At 41.6% G+C, this 17,369-nt stretch overlaps 1 protein-coding gene across 1 annotated transcript; it reads left to right on the top strand.

Annotated features, from left to right (window-relative positions):
- Positions 1-6,600: 6,600 nt before the first annotated feature.
- Positions 6,601-16,314, top strand: cnnm3 (cyclin and CBS domain divalent metal cation transport mediator 3). Its single transcript, XM_084571896.1, has 11 exons — positions 6,601-7,350; positions 8,637-8,971; positions 9,687-9,863; positions 9,959-10,116; positions 10,775-10,918; positions 10,988-11,146; positions 11,465-11,634; positions 12,544-12,640; positions 12,854-12,984; positions 13,995-14,124; positions 16,206-16,314. Exons 1-11 carry the CDS (start codon positions 6,640-6,642, stop codon positions 16,253-16,255), a joined length of 2,262 nt encoding a protein of 753 aa, XP_084428022.1. The 5' UTR covers positions 6,601-6,639; the 3' UTR covers positions 16,256-16,314.
- The last annotated feature ends 1,055 nt before the right edge of the window (positions 16,315-17,369 follow it).

A 17,369-nucleotide genomic window follows, 5' to 3' on the forward strand; every position in this document is an offset into this window, starting at 1 on the left:
ATTCAGTAGTCTGTGTTGGTAATTATTGATGGGCGATAATGGTAAAACAACTTTTACTACACATCGATGAAGGCACAAAAATATACTTAATGTTTACATTTAATATTACATTTATTTTCATTTAAGTACCTCTCTAGCTTCAAGAATTAAAGAATAGAATTAAACACAGTCCTAAAGTAAACCATTAAGTGTTCTTTAATGTAACATCTTCAAACTAAAGCAAACTTAATTGTTTGAAAATAATGAAAAAACACACGTTTAGTGTAAATATGGAAAATTAGAAAAAAGCTATTTACTTTTACATTGTTTTAAATGTAATACAAACATTTCTAAGAGTTTGCTGATTATCTTTTGTTTCTTACAGAAATGAAAACCGAAACAAATTGATAAATCTGGAAAAAGTAAGCAGTTATTAATATTATACATAGATTTGAATGAAGGGGATAAAACATGCAAAAACACTGATATGGTCCTTAAATGCAACATCACTACGGATGTGAAGGCCGAGCACCTGAAGGCAACGCGTTTTAAATTATTTAATTTCCAAGAATAACGTTAGAAATATTTATTTTGCGTAACATTTTCTATGTATTTGACATTCTACTTGTTGTTTTTCTACTTTAGAGTTTATTTATTTATTTTCTGCTTCCTTTGGTTTCTTGAAAACGTCGTAGCAGAAGTTAAAGGACGAGCTGCACTGATGCTGTCTTCCACTAAAAATCCCTCACTGTGAATTTAACTGCAGCTCCTTCTCAAAGCAGAGCAGAGAAAACTGGATCTCAGCTCATTGCAACACAAACTCCTGGTTATAAATTACACTGGCCTTTTTTTTTATTTCCACTGAGTTAGTGAAGGTTTAGTTTGACGCCGTTTAATATTCAACAACTTGAACCAGATAACCCAGAGCTTCAAGTAGCATATTTGTTCACAGCACAGTTTGTTGGATTTTAATTAAAACGAGACACTAATTTATTATTTATTTATGGGACTGGTTGACAAAAATCCAAACAAACTGAATCAGAAAGTGTTGGGCTGGTTACGTTTTACGTTGCTCCATCGTCCTCCATTGACGTTTTTTCAGTACTTACTACAGTGCGGAGATTAACTCTGCAAAGATCGGAAACAGAGCAGCAACAAGCGCCAGTTAGCAAGCTACGCTAACCATTTACGCTAAAACAGTAGTTGTTTATTTTTCCGTTCGTCTTAACTTTGTTTTGTTGTTGAAAAAATCGACAACATTTCTTCATAGTTCATGTTACATTATTATTTTTTTAATTTCGCGCTTCTACAGTTGCTAATCATTAGTGTACTCGAGTTTTTTAAGGAAATTCATTTCCAGGTTTGTTTGGTAGAGGCGTTGAAGAAAGCTATCAACTTTTTAAAAAGAAATTTTAATCTGGCCTTCGCTTAAGATTCAAAGGCGTTAGTATTTTCTCTACGATGCAGGTGAAGGCTAAAATAAACTGTATCAGTTTATATTTTTAACATCGCATGGATGTTAGCGTACTCAGCCCGCAGGGGAGTCGTCTGTCAGTCGTAATCTGCAACCAGCCCCCGCTTTTTGGTTGTGCTAAGCTAGCAATTAGTCTAAGTTTAATAACTGATGGAGAGGAGGCTGCAAAGATTGGAAACATGCAAACATCAAGCACCAGTTAACAAGCTAGGCTAACCGTTAACGCTAAAACACTAGTTGGTTATTTGTCCGTCCGTTGTCCGTTTGTTTTGTTGGCGACTAAACACAAATTACGTATTCTTTATTTTATTTTTACTTGGCCTTCGTTCATGCCGGTATCTCATTAAATGTTTTCTAGATAAATCAATTGAAATGCGTTATTATTTCTATTATAAAAACTGTATCAGTTTACATTATTAGCATCGCATGGATGTTAGCGTACTGTCCAGCACGGAGAGCCGTCTGTCAGTTGTAATCTGCAACCCACCTCCACTTTTTGGCTGTGCTAAGCTAACAGTTAACCCATGTTTAAGCGTTGACGCCTAAAACATCAGATTGCACAATAACACGTTGGGATTTAATGAACAAACATGGACGAATGAATCCGTCTTCTAAAACCCCCCCTCCGTCCTCCCTCTACATTCCAGACCAGGGATTCATTCATACTTGACATAATGTGACGTAAAATTTAAACATGTGTAAATGAAACTTTAATGTTTTTGAGAAGCTCGTGGAGGACGTTTGCTCGCGTTCCAGTTGACTGAAGAGATTCACACAAAGAAAGGGAAAGTGTAGCGGCTCAGCGATGGTCTGAGCACGACGCTAACGCTGCTAACGTGTGAGCGACCTGTTATTTTTTCCTGTGTACAAAACGATTTAACTGACTGTATAGATTAAGTATTTTATTGACAATACAGTGAAATATATTTATTTGAAAAGATACTGCTGTATAAGCTAGCACTGATTTAAAAAAAACATTTCCAAGCTATGTTGCTTAAATTTGATAAAGGTGAATTTTCCAAAGCAAATCGGGCGCCAGGTCCGGGGAGCCCAGAGGCCCCAGAGGCCCCAGAGGCTCCAGAGGCTCCAGAGGCCCCAGATTCACTGTGTGTCAAATTGTTTGTGGCAAAACTGTCAAAGATTATTTTTTAAAGTGAAGGTTTTGTCTTGAAGGGAATCCGAGCGTCAAAATCTGGTTTAGAGACCTTCACTTAGGAGTGTAGCTGTAGACACTGGTTGAAATAATTTATTCAGATTAGATATATTTCTTCTGCAGAATATTTACAATTAAGAAATAAAGCCACGGGACGCTCAGTAGCTCATATTTGCCCCGGGGCCACCCTGGCCAAAGAGAAGATGGCCACAGATTAGATTCAGTGGGATCGTTCAGACTTGAAGCCGAAATCCTGGTCATTATATACACGACTGGCCACTTCATTAGGTACACTAGTAAAAGGTTAGCTTTGGTTAAGGCTGTGGTTTTGTCATCCTATTGTAGCGACATGTTAATAATAATAATCCATTTTACATACTCAGCAACATATTCAGCATTAGTTTGAAACAATTAAATAGACGTTGATTCATCCATGTTTTCATTTTGGAGCCTGTTGTCATGACTTGGGGAGATGATGGACATTTTAGAACAAGCTGTAATGACTTTCTTTTTGCATTTTAATCAGCTGGCTAGGCTAAATAAATGAAATACTTTTAATTCAGTCCAGTTTAACAAACTACAACCTCCATAATGGTCATCCTGTTGCATTTCCATCTCCCTGACGCTGTTTGAACATAAACTGTATATTAGAACAGTCATGAAGATAAGATTTAATGCAGGATTGTTCTATTAGAATGCGTTCACTAGTGTACCTAATGTTTTGGCCAGTGAGTGTATAGTCATCATAGCCTTACCCTCTACTTTAAGAGATTCTAGGCCTGTCTGCTGGTTCATAGGTCTCATGTAGCATCCAGTTACGGTGGCTTCCTGTGAAGCCGCTGGTTGGCTGACGGTTCGTTAACTTGGAAATGTGAAAACTGTTAAAGTTGTATTTATTGTGTTTATTTATGTTTCTTTAAAACGGGCTTCCAGCTGTGAGACGCAGCTTTGATCGGGTTACGTTGCCCATAAAACACTGTGTTCAGTTCCCTGACTGATGTTTGTGTTCTACTACTGTAAATACTGTAATATGAGAGACATGTTGGAAAAGTATTTATAACGAGAGATGTTTTATGTCCATTGTTGTTTTAGGGAAGGCATTACATAGCAATAAACATTGCACAAAGTTGACCTCAAGTAATATTTTACTCTCTCTTCTGTAGCTTTTATTTAATTTTGTCTTAAGACATGACAACCAAAGCTTTTGTTGTTTTCTCTGCCAAAATCTCCCATTTCCTTTCCCTCGTTTGTTTTTTCACTCGGCCCTCGCCTCCACTCCTGCTGCGTGAAAGTATTGAAATTCCTTTGGCTTCTTTTAAAACATGAAACTAGAGCGGGGCTGCCGGGTTTATCAGCAACTCCCGGGGTGTTGTTTTTAGCCCTGCAGCGGTGTGATGATTAGACCTGTACGAGGGTTAAATATTTTCAGGACTGAGATTTCCACACTGTATCATTCACAGGAGGAGAGTTGGAGGTTCAGTGGAGGGGAGTGGGTCGCATCCAAATAACATCCCTGTCAGGATGTCTTTGCATGAAGTTCATGTTTTCTGTGTTATTCAGAGTTGCCGTGCAGATTTAAGACGAGTCGAGGACTCAATACTCATATAATATAAGACGAATAAAAACCTAGAACTCTGTTTTTCCTTTTCATTTCTGCAGGCTATGTACAGCAAATGGATGCAAAATACTGGTTTGGCAGGTTTGACTATTCAGACGATGCTGCAACATGTTTGGCTTTTCTTTTTGTTTCATGGCAGAGGTTGAACAGAGAGATGGACCGTGTGACTTAAAGCAATGTGTACAAACTGTTTTATATAACTACTGTAAGACATTTGAAGAAATCTAACGAGGTTAATAAACCTGAGATATATTTCTCTACAAGAGATCTGTTTGATTCTGTGTCTTCAAGAAAACAACTAGACTAGACTAGACAACTAGAATGTTTACAAGATTTTTATCATGTGCTTATCAGCACCAGTCCTGTATGGTTCTCTTTATTTCCATCAATTTAAAACAGATTAAAAGGCAAATGAATACCTATAAAGGATGGTTTAAGTCTTTAAAAACAGAAAGACGCATGAAAAAAAGGTTTGCATCTGAGTTTTGATTAAATTTAGTCCAAACTGGAGGATACTTGCTTTATTTATTTCATCTCTAAAAACGGAGTATAAACAGCAGAAGTTGCTGGAACAGAAATACGTATTGTCCCATTAGCAACTCGGCTAATGTGTGCAAACTGAAAGTTTGCATGGTTAGCAAGCTACCTTCCTATTGATTCACCTTGCCCACTTCACATGGACTTCTTCCAAAAAATACTATTTTAAGACTTGAATAGGATTAGTTCTCTAAAAACTTGAGGTTTGATGATAGACATTGTCCAGAACACTTGACACATGGATTTGGACATGTCATCATGTCTTACAAAGACTTTATCTACAGTGTGACTTGGACTTAGGTTCTAAAGTCGTGAGAATTATCTGGACCAGTCTTTGGACCATTCCTTGGACTGGTTGTGAAAAGTCTAAGAGCTGACTAGTACTTGTCCTCTAAAGCCTGTAGACTTGACTCGGACTGGGACCAAAAGGTTTGACGTGAACTTTATAGAAAGATTAGAGACTACTTTGAAACTTGAACTTGTCTTGTAGAGACTTTATCTGCAATAAAGACTAGATTGAACTTGGACAAGTTCTCAAACACTTGTCTTGAAGAGACGTTGACATGACTTGGATTATCCCTCTAAGCTCTTGACGCTTTATTTGGACTGGTCCTTAAAGCTTTCGTGTCCTCGTTTGCCTCTGACTAGTTCTAGGCATTAAAGATTTGACTCAGATTTAGTCCAAAAGAATTTATACTTCATTTAGACTTTTGTTTCATCCTCCAAAGAACTCTAGACTTTGATTTGGGAACACCTCGGTATTGTTCATCAGGTTACAGTCAATAAATCAGAGGCAGGAGGTTTACTTATAAAATTAAGATTAAGGTCTCTCGGCCAAGTATACTTGTGTATACAAGGAATTTGGTCTCTGCATTTATCCCATCCGTGAATTAGTGAACACACAAAGCACACAGTGAGGTGAAGCACACACTAACCCGGAGCAGTGAGCTGCCATGCTACAGCGGCACTCGGGGAGCAGTGAGGGGTTAGGTGCCTTGCTCAAGGGCACTTCAGCCGCTTTCTACCGGTCGGGGGTTCGAGCCGGCAACCCTCCGGTCACAAGCCCAAAGCGCTAACCAGTAGGCCACGGCCGCCCCAAAAGGTGAGTTCCCTGACCGGGAATCGAACCCGGGCCGCGGCGGTGAGAACGCCGAATCCTAACCACTAGACCATCAGGGATGTTATAACATTTTAGATTATTATTTAAAACAAATGAACTGAGTAAACATTAGTTTTACTCTTTAAAATGACTCAAATTATTATTCTGTGGTAAATGAATCTTCTGTCAATCAGATATACAGCTAGGGGGGCAATAGGGGCCCAACAACAGATTTTTGCCCCCGGGGCCCCACATGACTTTAATCAGCCCATGTCAGCAGCAGATAATAACACAGAGGGAACTTTGTACTGAGAAGATACCAAGTAAACTGACTGTTTGTGCCTTATATGAATCTTCACTGCCCCACCCAGTCACAGTCAGATTAATAATTGGTGTACATCTGTTTTAGTTGAAAGTAAATCTACACAATGATCAGATTAATCTGAGTCTCCAGCAGAGGTCCGCGGTGTTTAATGACTTGTTTTCGTGAACTCTTAATAAAGACTCCTCCTCACTCCGACTCCAACTCGCTGATATTCAGAGAAGGTGTCACAACAACAAAAACCGATAACGTTCAGATTCTAGAGCCACAATGTCCGGAAATCCCTGAACACAACAGCGGAGCCCCGTTTTGTTTGCACCAAAATGGCCGCCGTACAGTCTCAGTGGCCGTGTTGCTTTCTCTCGGCTCCCTCACCCCGCCCTTCTCCTCGGTGGGCGGGGCCGCTGCAGGGCTCGAGTCACATGACCCGCGCGGAGCCAGGCTGACCAAATCCAATATGGTGGCCAGCTTGGCAGGTCTACGGTTCCTGTTGATGATATTGTTGTTCTGCGGGATCAGGTACGGCGCCTGCAGCCAGGAAGCCCCGAAGGTTCTGGGGCTGCGACTGGAAGACCCTGCGGCCCTGGTGTGCATGAAGGATCGGATCATCTCGGCGCCAGAAGGAGCCACGTTCAAGCTCCGTCTCTTCGGGAATAATCTGAATGGAAGCTGGCCGTGGGTGGCGTTCGCAGGGGCAACTGGCGGGCCGGCCCAGGCGGTGGGCGATGCTCCGGACCCGTGCGGAGACGAGTCCAAGCGCCGGGAGTCCGCCTTCCAGGTGACGGGTAACTTTATCCCGGATGAGGAGTTCAGCGGGCTGTTGACGGTGGACGTCCGGAGGGGCAGCATCTCAGCGGGAGCGGCTGGCGGAGGCGAGAAGAGCTACTTCCACCTGTGCGTGCTGAGCGGGGGGAAGTGGGCATCCGTGGGTCCGGAGAGGCTGCGGATCAACACCGACGCTGGTCTGCCCCCCGAACACATCCCGCCGTGGGGTCTGGCCGTGCTGATCGTGCTGATGCTGCTGGTGTGCGCGGTGCTGAGGACGGTGAACCTGAGCCTGCTGTGGCTGGACCCCGTGGAGCTCTACGTCCTCCACAGCTGCGGCTCCGAGGAGGAGAAACGAGCCGCCAAGCGCCTGGAGCCCATCAGGAGGAGGGGGAACTTCTTGGTGAGTGTCTGGAGGAAACTGTGAGACCCACAGGTCAACACGCTGACTTTCATTTGCCCTCCAGAGTCTAAAGACTTGAGAGCTGAAGGCAATAAACTTGACTCTGACTCTGCCTCAAGCCTTGGTCCAAAGACTTTTTAAAGACTTGACTTTAATTAGTCCTCTAAAGACTTTAAGTCTGACTTGTTTTAACTCAAACGTAGTCCAAAGACTTGACTCTGACTTGGTTCTGAGATTCTCCACTTCACTTGGACTTGTTACAAAAGGACTTGAGACTTTTTTTAATACTTGACTTGAATTAGTCCTCTAAAAACTTCAGCCATGACTTGTACACGTTCCTTAAAAACTTCAGACTCGACTCACATGGGGTCCCAAAGATGTTGCTTTGAGATTTGATTTGGATAAGTCCTATAGAGACTTGTAGTTTGATGCTGGACTTTGCCCAAAAGTCTTGACTTTGTGTTTGACTTATTTTGAATCAAACTTCGTCCAGAGACTTGACTTAGACCTGGTTAAGAGACTCACTATTTCACTTGGACTTGTTCCAAAGACATGAGCCTTATTTTCAGACTTGACTGGAGTTAATCCTCCAGAGACTTCAGCCACGACTCAAACTAGTTCTATAAAGACTTTAGACTTCACTTTCACGGGATCCGAGCAATCTGACTTTGAGATTTGATCCAAAAATACTTTTTTTAATCCTGTAGAGATTTGTAGCTTAACGCTTAACTCTGTCAAAAAACTTGAATTTGTGTTTGACTTGTTTTCATTCAAACTTCGTTCGAAGACTTGACTCAGATTTGGTTTGGAGAGCAGCTCCACTTGGACTTGTTCTAAAGACTTGGGACTTTTTCTTTCAGACTGGACTAAATCCCCTAAAGACTCAAAGTTGGATGCTAGACTTTGTCCAAAAGACCTGAAACACACTCAGACTAGTTCTGGGATCTAAGGAATTGAATCAAACTTTGTCTTTAAGGCTTGACTTGGACTTGTTGTTAAAGTTGACTTGAATTAGTCCTCTAGAGACTTGAACGTTGTCCAAAAGATTCAAGACTTTTACTTGATTTGGAGATCTCAAAGTTCTCAAAAGACTTGAGACATGACTCAGAACTAGTCTTGCTCTTGGCTTTGTCTCATAAAGACTTTATCTGCAACGTGACTTAAACTTGACTCTCACAGGGTCCAGAATATTTGGATTTTATACACGATGTGAATTAGGCTTGGTCCAAGGACTTGAGACTCTGCCATATGTCTTTAATGCCCACATCACGTGTCTCTCCATCCAGACATGCTCGCTGGTGTTCCTGTGCGCCCTGGGACACTCCGTCCTGGGTGTCCTCCTGTACCGGGCCCTGGGCTCCATCGTCTCTGCGGTGTTCACCAGCGGCTTCCTCATCTTCTTCCTAGCGGAGCTGGCTCCTCACATCCTGTGCTCCGGTTATGGCTTCCAGCTGGCGCCCTCTCTCACCTGGCTGGCCCAGGTTTGCATGGTGCTCACCTTCCCCCTGTCCTGTCCCCTGGGGCTGATCCTGGACCTGGGCCTGAGGAGGGACATCAGCACCTGTGGGATCAGGGAGAGAGCCATGGAGATGATCCGGACCAGCGTCAACGACCCTTACAGGTAAACAGTTGAGTCAGTCGACATGAAATAAACAGAAAAATGTCTTAAATAAACTAATGATTCAGGTTTCAGTCCTGATCAGATCAGATCACATGTTTGATGCTTTGATACAAACTAAAACTTTAAACTCTTGGTTTACATCAACCGTTTTAATTTTCATTTGACTGAAAAGTCACAAAGACTCAAGACATGACTCGGACTAAATGTGAATTGTGACTTTGGACAAGTCCTCAGAAGACTCTAAACTTCAGTCTGAGTTTATCCTTCAGACTCGGTTCAGAGACTCACTACTTCAATTATACTTCCAGAGACTTGAGACTTTTTTTAAACTGCATTTGGAGTGGTCCTCTTAAAAATGTGACCCTAGACTTTGCCCAAAAGCACAGCTGGACTCTAGACAAGACTTGGATTAGTTCTCTAAAGATTTCAGAATAGACTTCATTTGATTTGGACAACTTCTAAAGACTTACTTGGACTTGTCTTTAGCCTCCAAAGTCTAAAACCTTTATTTGCACTAATCCTCAAAAGACTTTGAGAGATGAAGGCTTGATTTGACTCCAAAGACTTGACGCCAACTTGGTTAAGAGACTCACCACGTCACTTGCCCTCCAGAAAGACCTCAGACCTCAGGAATTGACTCAGGCATCATCTTAAAGACTTGACTTGTCTCAAAGACTTGAACCTTGACTCGATGTCCTGCCTGTTGCTTATCCAGTGAGTTTGTCAAGGAGGAGTTCAGCCGCGGGACGCTGCGCATTAAGACGGTGGAAGACATCCTGACTCCCTTGAAGGACTGCTTCATGCTGCCCAGTTCGGCGGTCCTCGACTTTTCCACCATGTCAGAGATCATGCAGTGTGGATACACCCGAGTGCCCATCTACGAGGAGGAGAGGTGGGAACGGGAACTTAAACGTCACGCTGTAAGTCGGACAGTTTGTGGAACCAGTGAGTTTGACAAAGAACCTGCGACTGTTTGATTTCCTGCAGGTCCAACATCGTGGAGATCTTGTACGTGAAGGACTTGGCGCTGGTGGATCCGGACGACTGCACGCCAATGACGACCATCACCAAATTTTACAACCACCCGCTGCACTATGTCTTCAATGACACCAAACTGGACGCCATGTTGGAGGAGTTCAAGAAGGGTGAGGCAGAGAAAGTCCCAAGATTCAACATTTTTATCTAAAGTTTGATACTAGATGTTGTCCAAAAGATTGATTTGAGTTGGACAAGTTTTCAAAAGACTTGACTCTAACTTTTGCTGGCAGGCTGAGAAGCTAGGAATACCTACTCTTAGCTGGTTAGCTAAGAAGAGCCTCATGTCCTTTAAACCAATCAGTGATCTCTCAGACCAACTTGTTCAACTTGCTGAATTGACTGAAAGGCTGCAGACAGAGGTCCAACTAGTGTCAACATTACAGGACAAACCAGCAGACATTCACAGCGGTCGACCTTCGGCTTGTCAAGTCACGGCCTTAAGCAGCAACTTGAACCCTATTTTTTAGGCTACATTTGTTCACATTTTGGTAAACTGGCGCTGAACGTAAGCCAAATTAACTAACTGCAGTTTTTCTTTTACATTTAACCAATAAATGGTTAATTTATTTGCTGGGACATGTTGATACTGAAAGAAACTTAAAAATGTGGTGATTGTGAATGAAGTTCTGCATTGAGAAGAAGTCGTTTTTCACCATAAACTCTAAACAGTGTTTTTTTGGATGCTTAATGTCTGCAGGGAAGTTTAAATTAAAAAATGACAATACATCTTTCACAACTTTAATGAGCAATGATTTGTCCTATCAGGTAACTCTCACATGGCCATCGTCCAGAAGGTGAACAACGAGGGGGAGGGGGATCCCTTCTACGAAGTGCTGGGACTGGTCACCTTGGAGGACGTCATCGAGGAGATCATCAAGTCAGAGATCCTGGACGAGTCCGACGGCTACTGTAAGTGTCTGTTTGTTAGCTTCTCTAGCTTCTCGTCTCTTTATTGACCCTTGCTGTGTCCTCCTGCAGTGGACAGGAAAGTGAAGCGTCCCCTCGCTCCGTTGGAGATTCCTCTGGAGCCTCGCAGCGCCCACGAGGAGTTCTCGCTCTTCAAGCCTCCCGAAGGAGAACCCAAGATCCGCACCTCCCCTCAGCTCCTGCTGGCCACGCACCGCTTCCTGTCCAGAGGTTTGTGTTTATCGGTCAATCTTTACCTCCAGGCCTCTGTCTGGTTCACGACTCATACATGGATAAACGAGTCACAGGTTAACGCAGCACAGGTAATGATTGACAGCAGGAACCTCGTGTTTGCTCTGTTTTTTAAACATTTTACTTGGGGAAAAAATGAACTTTATAATGCCTTACTGTTACTGTGCCTCAGAGGGTGTTTAGTAGAAATCAGTATATTTTTTAATTTAACTGACATCAAATATGTTCTTAAAAACAAACGTATACAGTAAACACAAATTTCCTGTTTCCTGTGTCTTTGACCTCTGACCTCTGTAGAAGTGGAGCACTTCAACCCGGGTCGAGTCTCTGAGAAGGTCCTGTTCCACCTCCTCCGTCACCCCAGCGTCAACCAAGAAGTTCCCTTTGACTCCAGCAACCGGCTAAGCCCCGCCCACTACCTGTACACCCGCAACCACCCGGTGGACTACTTCATCCTGCTGCTGCAGGTTCGTACTCGCTGTCGAGCTTTGATTCCAGGCTTTCCAGGAAAACTTGACGTCGAGGATTTGGGAGAGATAAACGTGCACTGACTTGAGAATAAACAAGAGTTTATTTTATTTTTGAAGTTGAAGAAAGTAGAATCATCAGATTAATGATAATCACAAAGAATATTTGAACATTTAAAGTTCTGCCTCTTGTGGATGAAGATATTTAAAATAGTTTTTATCTCAGAAGAATAAAATACAAAGAAAATCGGAGCAGCAGTTTTAGGTTTTAATTAAAATGATTTAAAATATTATCATCACTGAACAGCCATAACATTATGACCACTGACAGGAGAAGTGAATAACATTTAAACCATCTTGTGACAGTTCAGTGTTCTGCTGGGAAACTTCTGGACCTGTCATTCATTGGTGTGGATGTTACTTAGACATGTAGCACCCACCTAGACCAGACCAGACACCCCCACCCCATAGCAATGACACTCCTTAATGGCAGCAGCCGCAAAAACACTTTAGGAACAACTAAAAAAAAAACATGAAGAACAGCACAAGGTGTTGACCTGGCCTCCAAATTCACTAGATCCCAAACTGATCAAGTATCTGTGGGATGATCCACAGAGGCCCCTCCCCTCAAAGACCCCCCCACTAACAGCAGGACACCCTCAGAAGGCCCATGTCCATTCTCTGATGAGTCACCACAAGGGAGACCTGCACAATATTAGGAAAGTGGTCATAATGTTAGGGCGGTGTATGTTTGTTCAATTTAAATGCAGCTTAACCACCTAAAATTAAATGAAATCCACTAGAGTTAGATATGAATTTGTTAAAGTAGAAAAAGTCTCATGTTATTTCTAAAGCTACATAAAATGTGCATTATAACAAAACAATTTATTTGTTTGTTTGTTTGTTTAGGGCCGTGTGGAGGTGGAGATCGGTAAAGAGGGCCTGAAGTTTGAGAACGGAGCCTTTACGTACTACGGCGTTTCTGCGCTGACGCTGCCATCTTCAGGTGAGACCGTGAACGACGTTTCACAAACAGACGCTCGTCTAGAGGTGGAAACACATCGAGGGAAAACCTGGAAACTAAAAAGAGCATCAGAGAAAATATAAAATGTCATTTAATAACTCAATCAACCGTTACAGCTTATTTCTTCTTCTGTGTTTAATAATGAGATAACATGTGGTGGTTTAAGAGACTGATCAGCTGACTGTGTGGTTTCAGTGCACCAGTCTCCGGTGTCGACCCAGCGTCACTCGCCCAGGGATCCCTTCGAGGCAGCGGACGCCGCCAGCCCGTCCAGCTACTGTCCCGACTACACCGTCCGAGCCCTCACCGACCTGCAGCTCATACGGGTGTGTACATGTGTGTTCCTGCACCCACATTTAAGAATTATAAATATATTCATACAGGTCAGGGAAATTTAAAATGCTTTAATTAAGACAGAGGTTCATCTACTTTACAATGATAAGCTAGGCTAATTAGCTTGTTCTAAGCGCTGGTTGTGTTGCTGCTCTCTTGATTTAAACAAAGCTAATTATATATAAACCATTAATTGTAGTAATGGTTACTACAATTAAACTTGTAGTTGCTAACAGTTTCATCCTGCAGAGGGCAGTAATACGACCAGTAGATCAAAACTGACAAAAAATCTCAATAGCAGATGCTCATGGTGATGCTAATAAATATGCTAATGACGATGCTAATGGTCATGCTATGGGTTAGCATGGCAGTGCTTCTTTCCAGCAGTTTGTTTCTGCACATATCGTCCTTTCAGACTAAACCAAGTAGATTTCATTGACGTTCTGCTCTAAGTGGGTGTTAGCAACTGTTAGCAGTGGTTAGCATTGCAGCATGAAGGTTATTCGTTCTAACCTGCTGGCTGGCTGGGGTCTTTATGTGGAGTCTCCATGTTTGTCTTAATGACAGTATATAGTAAAAATATCTTAATTAATTAAACTCATTTAATCTGAACTTTTATTGAATAGAATCATTTGGTTTGAAAAGTGTTTTTCATTCACAGATGTTCAAATATGTCTCATTATATTCAGTTATATTTTAGTAGTTAACCAAAGGATAAATCGACATTTAAAATTACAGTCTACTCTAAGATAGGCCAGTTGCTGTTTAGCTAGTTAGCCTAGCTTAGTTCCCACAGTGTAATTTAAAGCTTGACATTTGTTTTATTTATGTGGAACACAAGTTTTGTTTTTATGTTTATAAAACATCCGTAAATCAAAATCTCTTAGCCATCACTAGCATTTCTTAGCATTTGTTGGCTAAATGTGTTGTAACAGGACAACAAAGGAGTAGTAAAGTAAATCCGAACACACAAAGACAATAAAATGTCCCATGCGTGCTCCAGGTGACACGTCTTCAGTACCTGAACGCTCTCATGGCGTCGCGCGTCGGCCAGAGTCCAGATCCTCCCGAGATCAAGATCCTTCCCAACAGTCAGACCAAGCTGCTCAACGACAGAAACACCACCACACAAGGTAGCGCTGCTCAGAACGCCGTCTGACCTGCCCGGGGGTCTGCTGCCCGCCGACCCCTCAGCTAGCTCCATGTTTTCTAGACGGCCGTGGTTCTTTAGGAATGTGCTTTCCTGTTTGCCTTCAGCTGAACTGAATTAATTTTCTCTTTGTCTTTCTTTTCCCTCCTTGCGTGCCTCTGTGTCTCCTCCCGTCTCTGGCCTGTTCAGAGTTTCCTGTAAACTTCTCATTCTTTGATACCATTGAGAACTACTGTTAGTGTTTTATTTTTCTGCATGAGGTAAATCAGACAGTCACTGATGCCCCCCCCCCCGGTACAGTCCCAGTGGACGTCTTTCACCTTCATCGTGTCTTTTAGCATGTTTGTGTTTGTTTCTGTTTTTCCTTAAAACCATCTCCCTTCTTTTTGTCTGTTGCGTTGTCCTGCATGTCTGAAGTTTTCTGTTGCTTCTCCTCAACAACAAGACGTAGATGATGTTGCATAACGACAGCAGAGACCACAGAAGGTGATGAAACATGTTCTCTGACGTCCATATTGGAGGCTTTCAGATTAAATCCTGAGGTTAGCTTTTAAGGATGCTCCAGTCAGTCGGCCACCTACATAGTTTATCGTTAGCATGCTAAACGTTTCTAGACAGTGTTAATTTCCTTAACAAAAGACGATGACGAAAAATATTCATCAACAACGTTTTTTTTTTTTCTGTGACTTGAGACAAACTACAACTATGAGTAAATGTTAACGAGACGAGACTAGAATGTTATTTGAAGATCGGACATTCAAAATATGGGTCCCTGTCACGTGATTGGCCTATCTGATCTCAGTTAGCATTAGCTACCAAAACTAGCAAGCTGCATCTACCCCCCGCGGCTACAAATGAGGAGGAAGAATACGACATCACGGTCAGGAAGCTAACTATGAAGTTAAAGAAGTCTCATCTTAGTGCTATGAAGTTAAAGAAGTCTCATCTAAGTACTATGAAGTTAAAGAAGTCTCATCTTAGTGCTATGAAGTTAAAGTAGTCTCATCAAAGCACTATGAAGTTAAAGAAGTCTCATCAAAGTACTATGAAGTTAATGAAGTCTCATTTAAGTACTATGAAGTTAAAGTAGTCTCATCTAAGTACTATGAAGTTAAAGAAGTCTCATGTTAGTACTATGAAGTTAAAGAAGTCTCATCAAAGTACTACGAAGTTTCAAGAAGTCTCATCTTAGTACTACGAAGTTAAAGAAGTCTCATCTAAGTACTACGAAGTTAAAGAAGTCTCATCTAAGTACTATGAAGTTAATGAAGTCTCATTTAAGTACTATGAAGTTAAAGAAGTCTCATCTAAGTACTATGAAGTTAAAGAAGTCTCATGTTAGTACTATGAAGTTAAAGAAGTCTCATCTTAGTACTATGAAGTTAAAGAAGTCTCATCATAGTACTTTACTAGTTGCCGTTTTACTTCACATGAAGTTATTTCCTTCTGACTTTTTTTTTCTGACACATTTAAACAGTAGACAGTAGAGTGGATGATGGATTAGCATTTAGCAGTGTTTATGTTAGCCTTAGGCATTTTTATGTTTCATAGGTTTAGTCGTCTTTTAATTATTACGTTTTGTCAAGAGATAAAAGAGGAAGGATTCATTCCAGGAACTACATTATAGACAGTTCTGGCTATAATGTAGCTATAATCTCTCTCTGGCTATAATCTCGTAACGACAATCTCAGGGGTTCCATTTGAAGTCAACAATTGTCACGCCCTCCATCCACCCCAACCTCCTCGCCTAGACACTAGTGTTAGCTTCTTTATTAACCGGTACAGAAACAAAGAGGCTCGATGATTGTTAATATATGCAGAGAAACCTTCCAGTGTGGCTGTCGGTGGACATGTTTCAGATGCAGAAGATGGCACAAAAAATTAAATATGAACTAAAAACTAAATGTTTCTCTAAACTCTTCTCCGTCTCATTTTGCGCCGTCTTCCTCAGCTCCGTTCCTTTCATTTACTCCCCTCTCCGCCGCCTTAAAGCCCTCCTTGTGTTTGTTTACCTGTGTGCCATGACCTCACCCCAGCTCTCCTCTCATTGGTCGGGTTCCACAGGTGGCAGCCGAGCCCAGGAGAGCTCCACAGAAGAGGAGGCTCATGGGTAGTGCGGTCCTACCTGCACACTGTAAAAAAAAAACAACAATTAAATAGATTTTTTTTTTTGTTTGTTTTGTTTTTATTGATAAATCATCTATGGCTGGAACGTAGTTATTGGACAAGACTGGAGTGAGAGTGATTTTATTTGTCTGTTGTGTTGGTCTCACTTCTCCATTCCTCTTATGTGCTTTTCATCGCAGTTATCTCTTTGTGTTGTTTTATACACTTTGGATTTAATATGTGTAAATATATAATATAAATATGAATACAGAGTGGCAAGAAATAGTATGTGATCCGTTTTTTTCTGCATTAATTCATCGTTAAATTGAAAAAAAATAAATAAATCCTCACTTTTCCTATGAATGATGCTTTTATTTTGAAGAGAAACAATAAAATTATCAGGTAGTTTATTTATAATTTAAAAAAAACAAAACAAAAACAATGCACATAATTCCATACGGTTCACTTCCTGTTTCTTGCCACTTTCTATGAATCCATTTTGTTTTATTTTGGCGGTGCCTTTCTTCCAGGTTTAGTCTCCCGTACTAAACTCGTTGCATTGCCACTTCCTCACTTTAGCCTGTGTCTGGGTGCCAAAGCTACATAATGTGTCGTCTTTTTTTGTTGTTTGTGTTTGTGCGTCGAAGTATCCGTCCGTTTGAGACACTAAAAGAAACACTCGAGTTGGTCAAAGGCAGATTTGCACGTTAAAGTTTGTGCACCGTGGAGAAGTATTAAGCTATTTTTACGAGATGCGAGGTACGTCCAGATTTTTATACCTTCATGTAACGCTGCTCTGATCAATCAGTGGCTGGTCAGTGTTTTGTGCTGTAAATGACAGGAAAGCCAACTAATATATTATATTTAAGTTGTGGTGGCTCGCAGTGAATTCTGGGTAAATTAAAAAGGTCCGGATTGGAATTAATTGAACACTCCTGAACCCTAGACGTAAAAACAAAAGCCACCTCTAGAACCAGACGGTGTTATGCTGTGAATAAACACAATCAGAGACGAAACTAAATAAAGTAATAAAAACATCTCTTTTTCCCATAATAGGCCAGGACACGCCAAGACCTGGTTCAGACCTCACATTAACGTCCGTCCTGGGAGATCCGATCCCAC

Source organism: Chelon labrosus (genome assembly GCF_963514085.1).
Source record: "Chelon labrosus genome assembly, chromosome: 22".
Lineage (NCBI taxonomy): Eukaryota > Metazoa > Chordata > Actinopteri > Mugiliformes > Mugilidae > Chelon > Chelon labrosus.